This window comes from Melospiza georgiana, chromosome 4, assembly GCF_028018845.1.
Source record: "Melospiza georgiana isolate bMelGeo1 chromosome 4, bMelGeo1.pri, whole genome shotgun sequence".
Classification (NCBI taxonomy): domain Eukaryota; kingdom Metazoa; phylum Chordata; class Aves; order Passeriformes; family Passerellidae; genus Melospiza; species Melospiza georgiana.
The window spans coordinates 70,715,354-70,736,698 of record NC_080433.1 but is presented as its reverse complement, the minus strand read 5'-3'; the positions used below and the strand labels follow the sequence as shown (position 1 = coordinate 70,736,698).

At 36.5% G+C, this 21,345-nt stretch overlaps 1 protein-coding gene across 1 annotated transcript in view; it reads left to right on the top strand.

Annotated features, from left to right (window-relative positions):
• HGF (hepatocyte growth factor) overlaps positions 1-8,718 on the top strand; it is a 45,185-nt gene extending 36,467 nt beyond the window's left edge. The window contains exons 13-18 of the mRNA XM_058023308.1: positions 350-446; positions 3,097-3,171; positions 3,769-3,915; positions 4,600-4,706; positions 6,585-6,730; positions 8,548-8,718. Of these exons, the coding sequence (XP_057879291.1) occupies positions 350-446; positions 3,097-3,171; positions 3,769-3,915; positions 4,600-4,706; positions 6,585-6,730; positions 8,548-8,718 (743 nt within the window). The remainder of the gene's footprint in view (positions 1-349; positions 447-3,096; positions 3,172-3,768; positions 3,916-4,599; positions 4,707-6,584; positions 6,731-8,547) is intronic.
• Positions 8,719-21,345: the final 12,627 nt, after the last annotated feature.

Here is a 21,345-nt window from a genome sequence, read left to right as displayed (position 1 = left end):
CAAAATTAATTTTACAAGAGAAAAATGGGGAATAGCTTTGTTATATTTCTTTATCTGTTCTCACTGTCATGTCTTGCCAGTAGTGAGATTTGGTAATGAGCTTCAATGTTTGCTCTTTAACTATGTAAATCTCAAAAATCTATTTAAATTTATGTATTTCATATTCCCTATGGATATTTAAATAGACCTACTCAGCTTCACTGAAGTAGTTTCAATGGCCTAGAAAGATATTTCACTAGCAAAGGAAAGTTAATACATAATAAATATTGACCTTCTTGTAGTCCTTATGTGCAACTGTGCAGGTTTCCTACTGCTTTTAGTAAAATGTCATCTCTGGACCTGCTTTCAGATACTGCCATTCCTTGTGCCTCAACAAAACATTTGAGAGTTGTAAATGGAATCCCAACACAAACTAACGAAGGATGGGTGGTTAGTTTGACGTACAGGTAAATATCACTTTGATTAGAAGGGCAATGCAACTACTAGGATATTTGTTTTAGAATTGTAGAAAATGTTGACCATAATAACAATAAAAGAATATTTATACATTGCAGTTAAGTTCTGTAAAAGCAGAAAATTAGCATTCCTCTGATGTCAGGTGATGCCGCAGTATTCACTCTGCTGGTAAAATGCTTTATATGTTCATTATAGCTAACATATACACATGAACCTGCAAGGTATTCATAGTTCTTCCATTTAACTACTGCAAACCTTTTCATAACATTGGCTTCACATTCAGCATGTGAAGAATTCAGATTGATAGAACTGAATTTCAGATCAATATTTTCACTTTGATGGCAAAACATTTATTTGTGAAGCATAGGATTCAGGATTTATCCCTGTGTCAAAGAAAGCTGTCGCCTATGACATGGCATGGAATTAAAATTTATTTGGTATTAAAAAAATAAGTAAGTAGGAACTATAAGGAAATCCTTTTCATTCTGTAAAACAAGATCCTGACATGTACAACTTTTGTATAACACATGTATTATATTATGGCAGATCTTTGCTGCTGTGTAAAAGCCAGAACACAGAATGGCTGTTTCCTATGCTCTTTTCTCTGGTTCATAACTCATCAGCTGGAAGTGTGAATCATTAATTTATAACAGGATATATCTCATGCATCAGCCCTGCTTCTTCTATCATGAAAAATAAAGTTAAAAAAAACATCCTTTGTCTGCTGGCCCAGACTAAAGGGAAGCTCAATTCTATTAGCTTATGATTCATCATCTCATTTAAAACTATGTTGTAAAAGAGGTATTAAATGAAAAATATAAGTAAAGGAAAAGAAAAAATACATTCTCTAAATGTATTCTTATCCCTGTAACCTTGGCATTGTATGAGATCCATCAGATCAAAACCCTTTTGGGAGTGTATTGGATGGTTCAGAAAGACATTCCTAGAGGAAGATCACTATATTCCTTGACCAAATAACCAGATTTTTCCCTGGAAAAGTTAATCTTTGCACTGTTTTCATAGTAGCCTTGATATTTGATGAACTTTTAGGTAGGCAAGGTGAATTACATCTGGGTGTCTAAAATTGAAATAGCTATTGTTAGGGTAGTTGAACCTGAATTTTCTGCTATGCAATAAAATTCCATGAAACATGAGGGCTTAAATGATTGCAGATCCTTTTATGAATAAGGGATTCCTGGAATACTCCAGCAGCAAAATCTATCTTGAAGTATTACACGTGGGCATAAAAATGTAGTTTTATTTTGTATTGTTACCAAGGAAGCAAATAGAATATTGTCTGAAACAAAATCTTAATGACATCTGATCTTTCTGCAAGAAAGCCTAACTGTATACTCCAAAATGGAATTGCTGTGACTGAATGATGAAGGCCCAGGGAAACTTAGATGTAATTCATATTTGGTAAACAAAGCCCATCTCTAAATCTTAAATTTATCCATGAAATTTTTGTGTATATCCAATTCAGATTCTGTAATCAAATGTATTTAAGTGTATTTAAATGGATTTCATCTGCTTCATGGAACCAGCTCTAAATTTGCCCCATATTTAAGTGAAGAATTAACCTTTCTATGTGTCCCAATGAATCTTCTAACACAGATGATGAAAGTCTGTATTAAACAATAATAATGCAAACTTAACGTGGAAGAAGATATCTATACTCCTGATTGTGATATTTTTATAATAGAATAAGCTAGAACCTACATTTTAGAAGACTCCAGCCTTTTGGACCAGATATTTTGCTCCTCAACCAAAATATGATTAAAAAAAAGTCAAAGCTCTGTGTTATCCTGCTGTCTGTGAACTCCATATATAGTCTGGTATCCATCCAGTAGTTCTTTGCAAAGCTTTGAACATTTGTGTGATTTGAATTTATAAATTGTGAGATTTTAAGCTTTTCCCAAATTGCTGACAATTCTGATTCACTTTCCAAAGAGCTACAGAAAATAAATGTGATTTTGGAGGCACAGAGAAGGAAACTAATTAATCTACATTCCACAGTAATTTTTTTTTTACTGTCATGCTTAATTGCTTTAATTTTACTTGATATATTATGCTTCAGGTTTTCTATAATCACATGTAGGATGTCATACACTGCAGATTGTTTCCAACTGAAGTATGTGGGGACACAAATCTCCTAGGGCTTGTAATCAAATAGGAACTCTGCACCTTGAGGTCAATGCTTTGAATAATACTTACATGAATAATGACCAGAAGTTGTTTACATCTGGTGGCAGTTTGGGGAGACTTGCTTGAAAGTTTCAATCCAGTTTCAATCAGTTACAAAGAATTGTCCCCCCCCCTTTTTAAATTTTTTTTAATTTTAAATTAGGTGTCTTATTACAAATTCAGCTTTGAAACCACTAAATGGACTGAGCAACTGAATTTGTCTTTCTTTCTGGTTTTTTGCACATTGGAGTAAAGCTCTGCAAAGTCATGTTACTATAAGTGTTGAAACTTTGGAGCAAAGGGACAGAGACAAGTTTTTGAATGCTGTCAGTCTGTCACTTTTCACCAGCAAATGTGTGGGAACAAAACATTCTTTTAACTTTTTGATTATGTAGAAACTAATATTAGTGGGATTTATTTTTTTTTAATCTTTTTCCTTTTCTTTTTTTCCTCCAGGAATAAGCATATCTGTGGTGGTACTTTGATAAAAGAAGAGTGGGTTCTTACAGCAAGGCAGTGTTTCCCTTCTCGGTACAGTAGTCTGGAACTTTGCAATATTAAAATCCATCTATTTTCGGGAACTTATCAGCACGATGCTTCTTCAACTTGAATGCAGCAGTTTTTCCTCCTGTTTGGCTTTAACACTGCTTTTCTGATATAAAAGGCCTGTGGGACCTTGCTATTTTCTGTTATTATTGCTGTAAATCTAAATAGTCCTGGCTATTTTACATAGAAGCATAAATAGATTTTCCAAGTGTCATGGTTAGACAATTGCCTTTTTATGAGAATAATCTCTTGCTTCTGCTTAACTGGACAAAATAAAATAGAAAACTTGGGTAAAACTAAAAAAGTTCAAAGGTTCATACTGTCCAAGGATTTAAATGTTTGGATACTGTTATGAAAAAAAAAAAAAAGATTTTAGTAACAGTTAAAGATAAAGTTATGTAATGGCTTCAGGCCAAAACCTTACATCCAAGCATGTTGATTTTGGAATAGCAGTTGGCAGCATGAAGCCATTTCTGCTAAGGAGCATTAGTTAAGATCTTCCAGCATAATCATATTAAGCAGAGTTTTTCTGTTATTTTATTATACAGTCAGCAAAATCATAACCAAATTTGCCTCATTTAGGTACAAAGATCTGAAAGACTACAAAGCCTGGCTTGGAGTCCATAATATCAAAGGAAAGGGAGAGGAGAAGCGCAAACAAGTGCGGAACATCTCCCAGTTGGTATATGGCCCTGCAGGGTCAGATTTGGTTTTACTGAAACTCAGCAGGTTAGTAGCTGTTATTGTGAATTTACATCTCTTCACTTTCATCTGCTGGGTGAGATTCTTTCTAAATGAGATTTGCAAGTTCACTGCTCTACTATCTCCAGTACTACAGTTGCTGTCTCCATGGGGTGAACTTCCAACTGAAAGAAATTTTATTTGATACATGCAGAAATGCAGGTACATCAATGTTGCTCAGAAAACAGATGTCACTCCTGTGAAATCATACCTACATTATTCTTCCTGTTAACCTTGTTTAGGTTTGTTGGGAGATTTCAAGAAAACCCACTGAGTGCCCACATGGACTAGGATATGGTTTTAATTTATAGAATAAGCACCAGATTGTAGCTGAGATCTTTGTGTATATACAAGCTTTCAAAATTTTTCCTTATGAATATACCTATATATCCAAATGAAATGCCATCACTGCTTACTTTTAAGATTAAAACCCAAGTTAAATAGCATAAAAGTGGTGACAGCATTTCAAGAATTTTTTGACAGTTGGCAGCTGTAGTACAAAAAATAGGTAGAAGAATCCATCATATTCTTCAGAAACAGAAAATGAAAGGAAAAGAATTGGCACAGTTTTAAATTGCTGTAGTCTATAATAGACTTAATGTAATTTTAAAAACACAGTTCAGAAGGTTAAGTAAAATCCATTATATCTATTTACTTTTTTCTTCATTTCAGACCTGCTATATTGACAAATTTTGTAGAAATAATCCGCTTGCCCATTTCTGGATGTACCATTCCAGAGAAGACCAGCTGCAGTGTTTATGGATGGGGATACACTGGATGTAAGAAACTATTTTTAAAAACTAAATGAATACGTTGACAACTTACTTCCTCTTGTCATTATAGGTGAGGCTGCGGGTATGGCCTGATGCCACGGTTGTCCAACACTTCTTGTTAAAAAATAGAGTTGTTTTTTTTTCTAATTTTGTAAATCTTTGAGCCTTTTATCCAACTTAATTTAACATGAAATATTTTCCACTAGTCTCTCCTTATTTGTTGTTATTTCAGGAACAGGCAAAATAATTCAAACATTTCGAGGAGTGAATTAGAGAAAAATACCAATCTACATGTTAAAGAAAAAATAGTAAAATTTCTCTGCAGAAACAGTTAGTTAACAGGGTTTTTTGACAAATCTTTGTTCATCTACTTGAGTAGTCTCTTTGTGTAATCCAAAGCAGGGCCATGTGGAAAAACTAATACAGAAACATGTAATCAAAGACTTTATTAATATAACAATAACAGCGAACTAGGCATGCACAGGCAACCCTAAGTCTGGCATTTCCTAACTTTTGAGTAATTGACTTTGCAACCTTTCTAATGTTTATTAAACACAGTTTTGTGTGAAGAAAATACAAATATGTGGGAGAACAGACATTTATTTAGTCTAGTAAATGCTATATCTGGCTAATTATGTGTTGATAAAAAGTTAATAGCTGCCAGTTGACAATAATTACTCCAATATTTACTGTGCTCAAATGTTGTTTTGCCACAGACCCTGAGTAAGCAGCAGCAATACACTCACACTGTCCTGGAAGCAGAGCAGAAGCTAGGCTGGAATTCTGAGGCTGTCTTCCTTGTAGCCGCTACTCTGCCATTTCTTTGTGGGTGGCAATTAATCTGTACCAGCCCTCTCCCAAATGACTGCCTTTGATGTTCCCAACATGTCCATATTAGCCACCCTCTAGGGGCATTGGCTGTCTGGGGGACAGGGACATCAGGCTGGAGCACAGCACAGCATCACAGGAAAGCTTAGCTTAAGAGAACTGATAGGGAATTTGCAATGTTGTGGAGTTATGTAATACAGTAAATACATAACATCTGTCATCCAAGGACTTTGTACTATATTTTTTGCACTACTTTATATAATCCTCACAGAATCCCGGTCAGGAAGAAGTGTTACATCCATTTTTTTTTTTTAAGAAAACAGGATTATAAGTCAGTGGAGGGCAAGCTTGGCATTTTTTTTTTTTGATGGCTGTGCAGAGAACGGGCAGGTCCGGACCCTTTATTTATCTTTGCAGCTTGTACAGGCTTGTCTTTCGACATGTAGAACAAGAGTAAGCTCCACAGGGCTCCTGCTTCCTGACCTTCACACTGATGAATGGAGATTGCACAAGGCTGTGGCTCTGCCCTTGCAGGCACAAAGTCATTCAGGGTAGCTGAGCCAGCACAGATTGAGAAAAACTCCACTCTGCTACAGTATTTTTCAAGTCACACATCCTTCCCTAGGCCATGGCAGTCACTGTTACACATTAACTCATGTTTAAGGCAGGGAGCAGAATCCTCCCTCCACTGATGGGAGTGATAACATTTTCAGGCTCTTTTTCTGATTTCTTTGATGACTGGGCAATCTGGTGGTGAGCTGTAGAGTAAGCCCAGTTACAAAGCCCTTTATTCTAGTACTAAAAAACTTATCCAGATATTCTCAGAGAACTAAACAGACTTGAAAACCAAACAAATGTCTGGTAAATCCCATTTTCAGAAAATGAAAGAAATCCAAAATAAAAAAGCAGGATAACAGTGGGGATAGACAAAAACGTGAGTTTTGGAGAGAAAGTACAATAACTGAAATTACATGAATAAGTTTATGTGGACTGTGTCTTGAAATACTTTCTTTCCCCTAAAATACAATTAAAATTTTATTTTCTTTTTAATTGTAGTAGTTAACTATGATGGCCTTCTCCAAGCAGCAAACCTGTTTATTTTGGGAAACGAGAAATGCAACCAATATCTCAAAGGAAAGATTACTGTGAATGAGTCTGAAATCTGTGCTGTGGCTGAAACCGTAGGTGCTGGGCCTTGTGAGGTAAATATTACACTTCCTAATACATTTTTAGGACCCTGTCTATTTCTTTCCCCAAAAAATAAATTACATCCTATTTAGATGAGGCATTGCATGCAAAATACATAACAGTCAGTACTCAACAGAGGTGATAAAGTTATGAGGAAGGAGAAAGATCCAGAAATGTACTGAGGTTTTTATGAGTCAGAAGGCTGGAGCATTTTGCTTTTCTGAGCCTGAGCAACATATTGATGAGGACAGGAGAACCACTTCAGTGATCGAGTTTGGTACAGTTGGTTGGTACAGTTGTTTTGCTTAGCACTGCTTTTGATGATGGAGAAAAGACATCTGAGGAGAAAAGCTGTAAATAATTTATTACAGGAAGATAAATATTTTTTGATGGAAAATCTGACTGCAGATATCTAGAAGGAGGGAAGTCATGAACATTATAAAGTATTTATTATCTGAAATAGGATTGTTGATTTCCTAATACCAATGTTAACTGTGTAATAAAATTTTCCCCACCCAAGGGTACTACCAAACCATGGAGAAAAGAGGTCATCTTTATAAAGCTGAGTCCTCTTCCATTTGTTATTAATAATCTATGGGATCATTTTTTGTTCCAAAGTATTTCTTCAAAATAAAATGTTTAATTGTAAATGAGGTCTTAGACTTGTCAAGACTTATAAATGAAACATCTGCATGGGAGTCTGCTGGGGATCCTGCACTTTGTTTTCCCCTGCAAGAATAAATGGAATGAATTAATATTAGCAATCAGTCTTAATCACTGAGCAGTTTCCTGCTCCTTAAGTTCTCCTTTGAAGCTACTTTCCTCAGCAGAGAACAGGACGAGGAACAAAATCAGATTGGCAGGTGAAACTCCACTCCTGAAAGTGTTTTATGAGCAGCTCTGATGGCTCTGACATAGTTCATTGTTCATGTGGGAACTAGTCTGCTGTCAGTCAGAAAAAATCCCAAACCAAATAAAGGTCAAGCATTGTTGTTTCTCTGGTGATCCAGAGAGAATGCAATGCTAATTGTCAGCTTTCCTTTTTTTAAACAATAATTCACTGTCTGATATAAGAATTTGCTGTCTAGTTTTGCAGCAAGTTTCCAGGGTCCAGTCTACCTTTAGCCTTGGTAGAAGCTGCAGCATCTGTGTTCGAGTCCCAGATCTGTGTGATGGTATCTAACTCTGATCTCAGTGGGTCACACTCCAAATTTTCATGTAATTCATAAACTATTGTATAGGTGTCTCGTTCATTCAAAATAACAAAAAAAAATTTTTAACAAGTTATGTCTCAAAATAGTGCTTAAAAAAGTATTACCTTTTTATCATGGTTTTTATTCCTTCTGCCTATTAGTACATACAGATTCTCATCCTAGGGCCTTGCAAGATGATTGAAAGAGATATACTAACCTGACTTTGTCAATATGTTTGATGCAAAGCCTGTCATCATAACAAAAGTGTTTATCTGTCAACTCACATTCAGCTCATCTGGTTTATATTCACATAAAAAATATTAGGCTTGCAGGTAGCTGAATGAGGTGAATAAAATCTGGTGGTCTGAAGTCATTAGAATGACATGTAAAGATGGATCACAGAGCTTAATTTGCACAGAAGGAACAAAAGGTCAGAGGCCAACTCTGACATTGTTTGTCATAAGTTCTGGTTATGAAAAAAAAAAGATATTGTAACTTGGTTTATATCCTATGGCAAGAACACTATTGCTTAGTGCATCTTGCCATCCCCAAAAGAAACCATTCAGTAGCAGACAGGTGGGAGCTGTGTCTTGGAGCATTTTGAGAAGTGACACTCATGCTGTTTATTTTTTTCCCAGCGAGATTATGGTGGTCCTTTGGTTTGTGAACAAAACAGGCTGAAGATTGTAATTGGTGTCATTGTTCCTGGCCGTGGATGCGCCATTCGAAATCGTCCTGGGATTTTTGTTCGGGTCTCATATTATTCCCGGTGGATTCACAAGATTATGATGACCTACAGAAAACCCTGAAAAAGTCAACAACTCCCACTGAAAGATTCTGGACAGCCTGTAATTAATGTGTAATGTAAAGAACGACAATTTTTTAAGTACTTGATAGTCAAGTTTCTTGAGCTTCTTTTAATATTTATGGGTGTTTTTGGTGTTTTTGTCTATCAATGTTGTTTTATAAATGTTGGAGTGACTTACAGTATATGCAAGTATGGTGACATATCTCCTGAAGATACTTGAATGGATAAACAATTTTGCAAAGACATTACTGGATGATAAATGGTTTTGTAGAAATAGATCATATGACCTCCTTGATGCTGCTCTTCAGATTATCTTAGGAGAAACAAGTTATAGTTCTACTTAACACATCTTATTCTTTCTATGAGCCATATATTTCTCTTCATATATAACAAAAGCCCTACTGAGAAATATATGCGTCTGTCAGGACAGCATTTATGATCATATTTCTCTTTCCCCCTTATAAGAGGTCAAAGATTTCAGTACTTTATAAAAAAATTATATCTTTAGAAAGCAATCTTTTCATTTTTGATGGACTTTGACAAGCCTGCCAATAAGCAGAGTTCTCGTAGAAGTCACTACCACTTTCTTTTACACAATGCTTACAGACTCTAGTTCTGCACTTGGTTCCTTCACTGTATATATAGTCCTCTAACAGATATCTCAAACCCCATTTTGGTTAGCAAACTCTTGATCATTCCTTTACAATGTGACTGAGAAATAACTGTGGATTTGCAATGCTAAAGACAGCATCTCATACAGTTTGAAAAAGTAATCCTGAGTAGCTATTGGAAGACTTTGGGCATTGAAAGAAATTTAAATCAAATATGCCCAAATCTTTCTAAACAGACAAGTATTTAAAGTTTGGTTGGTTCTAGTTATTTTATGGAACTCTGCATTTACAGCAAGAAAAAGAACAGTTGAATCTAGTACCTGGCTGAGAGACTTAAGACTGGGAAAAGTAAGTTATACGTTAATAGTTTTTCAGAGCCATGAGAACTTTAATAAAACCTTAACTAGATTTGCAAAAAAGTCTATCTTTTGTATAATTCACTTCAATATAATAAAACAATTGCAGAGATTGATATGATCCTGTATTTAATATGGACAACATCACCAATAGTTTAGTTGCTTGTTTCCTGTCTATGTATGGGACAATCATTTTCCTTTTTGCTGATAGGGAAAGGGAACACAAAATCATCATCTATGAAAAGTGCTTGTTCTTCTGTAAGCATTTAGTTTTATGTCTGGAAATTTTGTACAAATATGTTGGTATAGGTGGCACTGATTACCCTTTAATTTCTGGAAAATTGATATGACATATATCCAATGTTAGTTTTACTACTGTACATGTAATGGCATAAATAACAGCACTGTTGCTTCACTTGTGACTGTGTAAATTGTAAATGTTTCCAGTAGTGTTTGGTCTGTGTATCATATGTAACTGCAGAGCCACGAGTCTGACCCCGTGGTGTGGATATTTCATACAAAAGGACATTTCATGCAGGAGATGCAGGGTTGAATTCTGCCCTGTCAGAAAGCAACCACTTCAGGGGAGATGTCATGGGAGACAGGCCTCGTCTTGGCTCACCAAATTTTCTTCAGCAGTGCACTTTGACTTCAGTGGGACTCAGTATGCTTACATCTGGTGAGCTGGGATGAGTTTCAGCCCGTGCTTAAGAGGCTTGGCTCGCTGAGATTTGTGCCACATTTCCAGCGGATTCTACTGGCACATAGGGCAAAGTGTTTCAGCAAGCAGAGCTTCTGAAGTTCCTCCTGATGTAAATAATCTCTTTGGACAAGATGTGACATCTCTGTGCAGCACATTCAAGGTTGTGGATGCTATGCAGACAGTCTGTCTCAATCTATTCTGGCCACCTCTAAAGGCTTCATGCTCCCTTTAGCCTCTCTTACTTACCAGGCCTAAAGAGGGCAGGATTTAGCCTATTGTATTTACACTTAATTATTGTCATGTAGGTGAAGAGTGTATTCGTACTAAGTATATACTGACCACATCTTATTGAAAGGATTACATTTTTAAGAAAGACTTTTAAAAAACTCCAAGTGAGTTTTGTTCTCAGCCACAAGTAGAATGTGGATAAAATATACAATTCCATGTTCACTCTTTGTGTTCGAAGAACTGTCATGTGCTCACTGTATTATATTTGCAGGCATTTTGTTATGTCTATCTAAAAAATTTGAATCCTAAAATATTTTACTTATAAGCTTCTGCTGTGCAGAAGACTGTGATTTTTATATATATATATATATATATCTCACACACACACACACACACACACACATATATATATGATAAAAAATACTGTTTTTTCTTAGACAACGTGTAAGGATTTTTACCTGTTTGTTCTGGGCAGTGCCTCAGTAAAATAAATTGTGCAGAGTTGATGCTCCAGAACTTAACAAGTTTGTATGCACTTGCTTACCAGGTACTTTTGCTCCCCCAATCTCAGAATGGAGGGCACCTGAGATCCTGAAGAGCAAGGGAAGAGAAGAATAATGATATGTGGTAATGAATCTGTACTTCATTTATTCCTGTGAATATTTCTTGTTGGTACCAATGGTACCGTACCAGGCAACTGTTATAACTACAGGACTCTCTTAAGAAAGGACACTCCATAGATATTTTTTCACTGTTCTAATATTTTTTTTTCTCTCTGTTATAACAAGGGAACCTGATCTAGTGCCCATCTAAATGCTGAAAAGCCCCTAATTAACTTCACTAGGATCTGAATTTTACTTCACAGATGTGATTTTAATCAGATTAGAATAAAGGGTACAGAACTTAAATTCTTCTTAAGGACATTCTTAAACTCCATTTAATTTCATTCTCATTCTCTTTGCTGTAACTAATCCTTGATCTCTGAAAGGTGTAATTTTCAGATATAAAATTATGGAATGAATACCTAAGAGGTGATTTGTGCAACTGAAGTTAGTTTAACTTAATTACTATTTTCTTTGGGCATTAGAACTGGCTAACGCGTCTTCATTTTATTAAAGAAAACATTTTTCCCTTAAAAACATTTTCCCCCTATCTCTTTTTCTCTCATAAACCTCATGACCCTCAGAAAAATGTAGCTCTCATTGGGAATGTACTGGTCTAGATTTTTGCTGCTACTGCTGAAATCTTCTTCTCTCATTTAAGACTAAAATTCTCTGAGGCATTCTGCAATCCCTTCCTGCAGGCAATGCCAATGTACTTGACAGAGCTACTCACTTGAGTTAGAGCTTTTCAGATGAGGGTCCAAATATATTTCTGGGGGTCAAAATCTACTCAGGCAAAATGTCCCTTGAATTCAGTGAATGAGATTGTCAAAAGAGCAGGGCCTAAGAGTTGTTCAGTGCTTTTCCACATGGATCCTTGTACACATTCTCAGCTCCAGGGCAACCTCAGCAGGAGTTGAGGCTTTGTCATCATCCTTCTGTAAAGCTGGTTGTAAACCAGTTGACCCCCATGGAGACTGTAGGAAGCCTATTAGGTTGGTTATTTAGCTTTGTCTCCTTACCAATTATTTTTTTCCTCCCTCATGTGCACTGGTATATTACTGTTTTTGAATGTTGGGGCTGCTGGCAGGAACTGACATGGCTTTTCACCCTAAAGTTTTCTGGTGTTCCTTTTTAAAAATACCCTTGGGCATTTATGTATGGTGTTTTCTTGCATGGGATCTAACTTCAGGGAGCTGCCTGTGGACTTCAGTGTATGATAAAAGAATTTTTTTTATTTAAGAGGGAAGAATAATGCTCCCAATTAAGTACAACTTGATGAATGCCTAATGAAAAAGGAACACTCTGGTTATAACTTGTAATACAAATCTTCTGTAATTAACATGTTCATTAGTTAATAAAGTTGGTATTTTTGTAACCTTGTTTACTCTTATTATTCTTAATAAAGTATTTTATAAAAAACAACAAAACTTAATTAGCATTACATTTCTTATTGAAAGAACAAGGCCACAACCCCACTGCAAGTTTCCCAGTTCCAATTCCAGTGAGGGATTTTAATGTGCAAAGTAAGGAGGACTGGTGCTGTAAAGATCCTCTTGTGTCCAATTGCAGAATTGAAAATAAAATGAAAGAAAGAGCCAAATACATGGTGATCTTGTTGAGAGTTCCCAAGAACCTTTCTGAATTATTTCTGCATTGAGAATGGTCTAAGCATATTACACTGAGAGTATATTTGCAGTGGAAAGGATGTTCTCAAGCTAAACATAAATATTTTCCTTGAAGTTTTAGTTCCTTAAAATTTTAGTATGAGAGGCTTGGAATTTTACTTATCTGAATAAATACACTTTACACTTCTGGAAAGGGCTCCCCTCTCAATATCACTTTGTACCGAGGTACAAAAAATGATGCAAAGGAGAGCAATAACTTGCAACAAACCTTGGTGCTGCTGCTGCTTATTACCACAACCAGCCAGCAGCTACCAGAAAAGGAAATAAGCAACACCCTTACTAACCCCACCAGATCAGTGCCAAGTATTGTCAAACTCCTGTAAAGTCAGAGCATTCTGGTGAGTTCAAATAAGGGACAGTAATCTCATTACTTCTTTGTCATTATTCAGCTAAAATTTCAAAGTTGTAAGCATTTCTGGTTGCACTGTGATTTCGATGATTTAAATATATATTTGCTCCAGCTATATCCACAGTGATTCATTTTTCAAATAGACTCATATGCAGAGTGTTTGAAGTCAGATTCTGAGTTTTCCATGGCAAACATCACTTTTTTGTGTGTGTGTTTATTCAAAGAGGGAGTTTTCTAATCAATCCATAAAATCAATGGATTTTATCAGGAACTCCTGAAAGCACTGGGAAGCTTTCAATAACTTCCACCATGCAGGAGTGCCTCCAAAGTTTTAAAAAATCTGTAAATATTCCACATGTCAAAACAATACTTTGCTACAGTTTTACATTCAGCTTTCAGCATGTTCAGGTGACCTATGTGTCTTCTGGGAACCGTGAGAATTAACTGCTTGTACAGAAATTTGCACCACAAAAATCTCTTAATAGGATATTGCCTTCATATTACATTCTGTGGTAGCTTTATCTTTTGTAGCTGCAGGAACACTGTAATCTGCAGATGATCAATGATGGAAGCCCACGTTGGTGCTCACTGCTTGTGTTCTGCTCTGTGTTATTTAACAAGCCTCATGTAAACAGGGCAGGCCATTTAGCAGGGCTCAGCTCTGTATCTACTCTGCCTTCAAAAGCACCGAGTTCTGGACAGCTACGTTCCAATAAAACCCACGTGCAATAAATAGGAAAGAAAACAGCTGGGAGGGAAAAGGCAGACCATAAAAAGGTTAATAACAAAATAAGCCCTAAAATAAAAAAGATTCTTTTTTTCATGTTGTCTCAGTTTTTATAACATAGGCTGTATGGTGTCAAAAGCTGCAGTAGAATAGCTTAATAGTTAAATCTACTTCACTTTGTTGAGAACACTTGGGAAGATGCAATGACTTCTCCATATGGTCACAGAAGATACAGGACAAGTTGTGCTTCTATGTCCAAAGTCCTGATGCTACTTGCATTGAAATCACTGTCAAAACACTATTTTAAAACATTATTTAGCCCAATCTAGAGCTAATAGATATGTCCCAAATCTTCCTTCTAAACCCCTCAGACTTTGTCTTGACATTGTTTCAGATCCTGTCTTGAAGAAGTGCTCAGGACGTGTTCCAGACTCTTAGTGAGTATCAGAGGGAGAAAATCTACATTTTATTTCAATGCTGAGCATCAAAGTTCAAATTCAGACTATCAAATTTGCTCAGAGTCTGACTGAAGATGAGAATTGGTTAATTTGCTTACTATTCAGATATTGTTCATTAAATAATAATAGCAACAATAATTTTATCATTATAAATTATTAAGAAGAAGAGGAACAACAACAACAATCTTAAAACCCATGATGAATGCACTTGCTATTAATTTAGCTTTTATACAAAAAATAATAAACTCTTTAGGGAAAAACTCCCCACCAGAGCAAATAAATGTACCACTTCAGAGTCCAAGAGATGTCATTTACTTGAGATATCTCACATTTTATCTGTTGAAGCTAGTGCTGACCTCAATTGGAGTATTTAATGCATTCTACTGGAAGAAATATTGTGTAGAAGACAGTGCAATTCATAACAATTTATCAAAAATAAGGCAAGAAAGACAACATTAGAGGTATGCACTAGATTAAATGAGGCTAGTATAAAATACAAATAAGGATATAGTCCTTCTCTTCGACAGAGAGAAGTTTTGCCTTCAGCAAAATATGACTTTATAGTATTTAATTCAGTTCATATAATACTGACTAAAAAAAATCCAGATGGTTTTCTTTTCTTGAGGATTAATGTCAGCATTATACACACAATGAGCAAATATGCATTTACATCAACATTGCTGTTTCAAAGCATGTCAACAACAGTCTCGTGTCTTGGGCGTAAATATGCCATCTGCTGTTCAGCCTTGTGTTTAACAGGGCTCTCACTTCACAGAGCACTTACAAAACTGCCATCACAGAACTCCTTCTCCAATTTTTTAAATTTAATTTTTTAATTGTTTATTTTAAATTTTTTAAAATGAAATCACTGAAAATTTTCTGTTCATAGCAGTGTAAGTTGTGGAAGATTTGCATTAAGTGTTCACTTGAAAGTCCTGCTTTCCATTTCTGTGCATCCTCACAAGACAGATGAGTCCAAATTATTGCCTTTTCCTTCAATTCTTTGTAACCTATATTTCTGTTGGTTAAGTCCACACATGGCCTCAATTTTTTTTTCTGTTACATATATTCAGAAAAAGTCCTTAAAATAGCTTTAGGAAGTGAAAACTCATTGCAGCCCAGCCTTCAGCTATGCCCTGATGTTCCCAACTTGCCATCAAGTATATTAACTCATGGAAAGGAATATTCTTGTGGGCTAGATGGCTTCTACACTTCCCACATCAGCAAAGCCTGGGGAGGTGCTCACAGCCATCCATACCAAACCATCCATACATTGCCAGAGGTCTGGTGTGGCTGAGCACCCCAAGCACACAAATTACACGTGGACGCAGAAACAAGTGCACATCACACCCACCCAAATGCACATAAATGTCTTCACAGTGGTATCTTTATTAATCTAGAATTAATAAATTCACAATCTACACACAGACTTCAGGAAAAGGATTTTAACCTGGGGTTTTCCTTGTCCCAGTGCTGTGATAACTCAAGTGCCTTGGCACAGGAATACAGCAGCGTGCAAAGAGAGGTCGTCCTACCAGAACAACTTATCTCACTTTCAAACTAACCAAGAATAACATGGAGAAGCTTTGTAGTGCCAGCCACAGATATGAATTTTTGATATCCTGATTTGGCACATTTGTGATGACAAACATTTGCAGTGTAAGCCTGAGCTGGAATAAAATCTTATATACCTCTTATCCTTTGGCCATGCTCTGGATTAGCTGGATGCAAACCAATCCATTCAGGTCTGTAGTGATTGCATGTTTGCATGTGTCTTTGTGGATGTGTGTGCGTGCCCATGTGTGCAGAGACACATGTGTATCTATTCTTCCTGGCACAATGTACAAGCTCTAGGATTGCTTTTTATTGTTCTGGAAGCAGACAAAGTAGACTTGGCTAATTTTCAGCCATCTGTGATCTAGTTTTTATACATTGGTATAACTGTAACCTGCAAGTGAAAGCTACAATATTATATATAGAAGTTAAAAAAGTTCAGCCTTGGCCCTTAAGATGCTCAAATGCTTTAGGGAATTAGTGCTAACCACCTGTATTTACACTGTTAATTGAAAGAGTGCATGGGCCTTTGGAGATCCTTCTAGATGGTTTCTTTTTCCTTTTATTCCACTTTAATTTATGGTCGATATCACCAGAAGCTGGCCTTAATTTTAAAACTGCCTTAAAAGTGAATATTCTTCCTGTAGAAACCTGCTTCCTTACCAGAGCTCTTTCTGGGCAGTTATCTTAATTAATTTAGTTAGGAGTCTTTTCTAAAGTCCTATTTTGTCAGGCTGGCTTCTCACTTTATTTTATTTTTTATTTAAGCAGGGACACCAGGCTGTATTTGCAAGCATTGTGTTTTTTAATCCCCTCTGATGTTACTTAGTGTTAACAACTTTTTGATTCATATAACTCCCTAGCACTAATCCCTGAGCATTAATTCCTCTGGCTTTCTTTGTAAGTTTTTTTTAAGTCCTACCTTCCTGCCTGGTTTATACATATGGTTGGAAAATAAAAGAAAAAAAAATAAAAGGCTTTTCAGTTTTCTTTAACTGGCCTTTGCGTGAATGCTGCTAAATTTTCTTATCGGTACTTTTTCCCATCACGACATGCAGATCTTACCAACTCAGTCTGCAGGAACATGTCAGTTTTATTGGTATGTTTGACAGAGACCAGGCTGGTTTCCAACTGAAATCCATTTGTTTTTCCTCCAGCATGCTTGCTACACCTCCCCAGGCTCACTCTCTGTGTGGCTTCCTCCAAAGAGGTATTTCCCTGCCTGTTTGGGTATGTATTGCACATTGCCTTTCAAAATTGGCAGCAGAGTTTCTTATCTTTCCTAAATTACCCCGTGGAGGGTGAACTTTTCTTCCCATTTCCCTGTCAAATTTTTTAAGAGAGTAAAATACTTCTTACCTTTAAAGCAATTTCCACTAAATGCAGGAAGGAACTGGTGAAGCTGATGCTATCTTGGACAGACAAAGCTTACAGGGAAACACCTCACTTGAGCACAAAGCAAAACCCCTGGATGTGCTTCCCTGTTAAATATTTAAATATAGTCTTGGGATGGCCATATTCCTCTGAATGGTTATTTCAGACACTCAAGAAGAGCTTTTGAATTCCTTTCTTGGATTGGACACGGTGAAGCAGGGGTGTTTGCACAGGCTGCTGCAAAGAGTGATCCAAGGAACTTCTCAGCACTGCTGACAGACAAGGTCACCGATTCTTTTTCTTCTCTACAGGGTTTCCTTGCTTATTTTCTTGTTTGCCTTGTTTGTTTGTCTGGTACTTTATTATTCTATTCTAACGCTGACAGGAAGAAAATAAACAGGGAAGAGTAGGGCTGGTGGAAGTGTTGTGTTTGAACTGTCTTCTGGGTGAGATTTATGGTCTGCTAAGGACAGCTTTTTGGAAAGTTCTCTTCAATCCTCTCTTGGCAGTTTTTTCGGCCTCCTTTGCTGTCTGAATACACTTCACTTTCTCTGTTTGGAAAGTCCTTTGCTCATTATCTTCTCTGTAAGGGTGGAAGTGATGAAGTCACTTTGTGTCTCTCCCCCTTTCCCTGCCCCACGCCGCTATCTGTGTCCCTAGATGCCAACTCAGCAGCAGCACATTTTCCCTCTGCACTCCCTGCAGGACATTTTCCCTCTGCAAAATCCTGACCCAGGGACACTTGAGAAAACTTGTCTTGGAGAGCAAAATACAGGAAAGGCACGGAGCAGAGTGGCATTTCTACATTTGCCTCTCCAGAGACCATGTCTGTAACAACAACTGTGGTGTGTGAGAGTAGACAAAGAAAACTCACTCTGGAAAAGAGAAGAATTGTTAGAAAAGAGTGTTGCTCGCACAGAAGGCTTTTGATTGCTCTTCAAGATGCGCGTCTGCCTGCACATGAACAGTGAATGGATGCCTGGTGTGAAACAGAGACATTCTGCAGAGACAAATGCAAAGGTTAGGGGCTACCCTCCGGGAGCTTTAGGTGAGAGAAAGCAGCACAATAATTTTAGGTCCCAGCCCATAGGAGTGGCCACTGAGGAGCTTGGGAACCACATAGCTTCTGACCACAACTCATGAGCTGTATTGTTTTCAGGTCTCTTTCTTTGAAAGATAAATCTAAGAGGAGAAATTCAACTTCGAGGGGAAAAAAAATTCAGCAAGTTCTGCTGAAAAAAAACTCAGCAGCACACCACTGACTTCCCTGAGATCAGCTCTTTGCACATGGAGCTGGTTTGGTTTGGTTTGGTTTTTCTGTTTGCTATGGGCAAACTGAATAAGTGGCCTGAACTAGTTTATGTCTGAATCTGAATTTAGCCAGTCTTTTGAATCCAGCTCAGAAGATGAAGATCAAGGGAAGAAAAGTTGGTTTTTTTAAAATGTTCTTTTTCAGGCCACATCCTTCCTATCATTTTCCCAATTTCACACAATCATTAAAAGAAGAAATGTACTCATGCAGAAAACAAACCAAGCCCTCCAAGTGAGAACATATAGCAATTTCATTCAAAAATGCTTCTTTTAAGGCACAGAGTCTATAAAAACCACACCAAGGGAATACTGTACTCTGTGGTCATTTGTTAGTAAAGCTGACAGGAAATCAAAACTGAAAGGATTCTTCTGTAACTGCCAACTTGCTGTAATGGAAGCCAGGGGAAATATATTTATCTGTTTACTTGACTAAGAAGAAAGAAACCAAAACATATTTTCCTCCAATAGTAAAAGGAGATTAGGCTGTTACTAGTCACTTGTGTGCTAGACTTCCCTCCAGGCCTTTCCTAATGTTTTGTCTCGCATTCAAAACAAATAAAATATGAGCTCTGAGGAAAAGAAAACATTTCACAGATTATAGGAACTAAAAAGATCTTTAGGTACCTAACATTTCACCTTATAGCCTAAAGGATCTTGCCCAAAACTACACATTATTCAGAACCATAATTTTGTAGAATTTTTTTGGAAAGAGATTTCATGCCTGTCATGTGGTACAAAACTGCATCTGCAAAGAAGGACAAGACATTTAGAATATGACTCACTAGGTTTGGTTTTCCCTCCAATAGTTATTTTTATTGCATTGAAATAAATAACATGAAATATAATGGATCTGGTTCTGTCACCTTGCTTAAGGCTTGATGATCTTAAAAGTTTTCTCTCAAAACAAATCTGGACTTCTTGTAATGGATGATAAATCAATTGAATCATAGGATGTAGGCTACTACCAATCTGATAATAATGTGATATCTACAGTTAAATCTTTGTAAAAAACAGTTTCATGATGATGTGAAGAATAAAAATAGTATTAAATATTCCAAGGTCAGACTCAGCAGTGGATTTTATCATTGTTACATGGCTCTTATGATGTAGAGCTGCCATAAATGTCTTCAATTAATGTATTTGCAGAACTTTTACTGCCATGTAGCAGTCAAAACCAGATGGCAAATCTTGTCACAGATATTTCATTTGATTAATTCTTCTGTCTGGGCAGATTCAGTGCAGTCTGTCAAACCATGAAGATAAATAAAAAATTAAGATGTTTTTCCTAGAGCCTGCTAGTTGGGTAAAGCTTTAATAGCTGGAAGATGGCAAGAATCAAATGGATTTTTTTTTCTAACTATGGATATTTACCCTAACAGGGTATCTTTGATGTGAATCTTAACATAACTCTTTTTAGGGTAGTTGCATGAGGGAAATCAATCAGTTTATAGCATGTAAGATAGTTCCATCAGATAAATAACACTTTAGGTTTTGCCCAAGTTTAAAAACCCACAGCAGGAACCATCATATTTGTAGCAAGAAATGAATCTCCACATGTTACCACCACATTTCACATCAACAAGTTTTGCTGTGGTTTTTTTGGGCTATTCAAATTCTGTCATAATGTTCAAAGTGCTGAGGAAGAATCTCTTGCATAGACATTATTCCTAAACACTGAATATATCTATGGAAAATCAGTAAGAGTAGGTAGACTGTAATTTGTGATTTATTTAGCACCATAATAGGAATATGAACATATTATGCTGTAACAAAGCTCTTAGGTCCTTATTTGGGACCATAATTAAACATATGCTTAACTTCAAGCAGAAACTTAAGCTCCATTGACAAATGCCTGCCTTTGAAGATGCAAATAATCCAGTGAATTTATAAAGCATTGTGACTTTGGCTGAATGTGGGCAAAGACTCCATTTAGGGATGAGACTTGTTTATACAGTGCCTAAGACAGGAACACCATAAACATAAAAAAAGACTTCCAAAACTGACATTAAAAATGTTAATGGTTCCTTTTAATTCCTCTTCTCTTTTCAAACTAAAACTTGAAATGACATTCAAAGGCTCAACGATGGCAGCTATATGGGAGAGAACACATTGAAATTTACTTCTGACTTAACCACAGCTTGTGTGTCTTCAGTGAAAATATGGTGCCATGGTTTAGTCTTCTTTTTAGATGCCTTGTTTCATGTCTTTGTGCAGTTGAAAGGTAATGCAGGGAACACTTTAATATGGTTGAATTTTAATGACATTCCATCCAATTACTTCAGAATCTGTGGGGAGCACCTATAACCGGCCTGTGCTCTGGAGCTGAATTTAGATTTTATATCTCTTCAGCATCTATATTACTTGTCTAGACACATCTCTTAGGATTCAGAATTACAAATGACAGATTGTATACCAGGCCTGACATTTATGTGATTGAATATAGAGATGTATTTATAATATGATGATAACTGTATCTGATATGTGCTTCATCTAAGATCAGAATGAAGCCCAAAACATTCACAATGGCAGGGTCAACACCCCTTTATGATTGCATCAGAGAGTACAATATATCTGTATATGTGCAAATCACATGTCTTGACTTTCCAAACTTTTTTCCATAAATTAAAGTCAGGTCTATCCTCAGAAGGCAGTAAAGATGATTAAAAA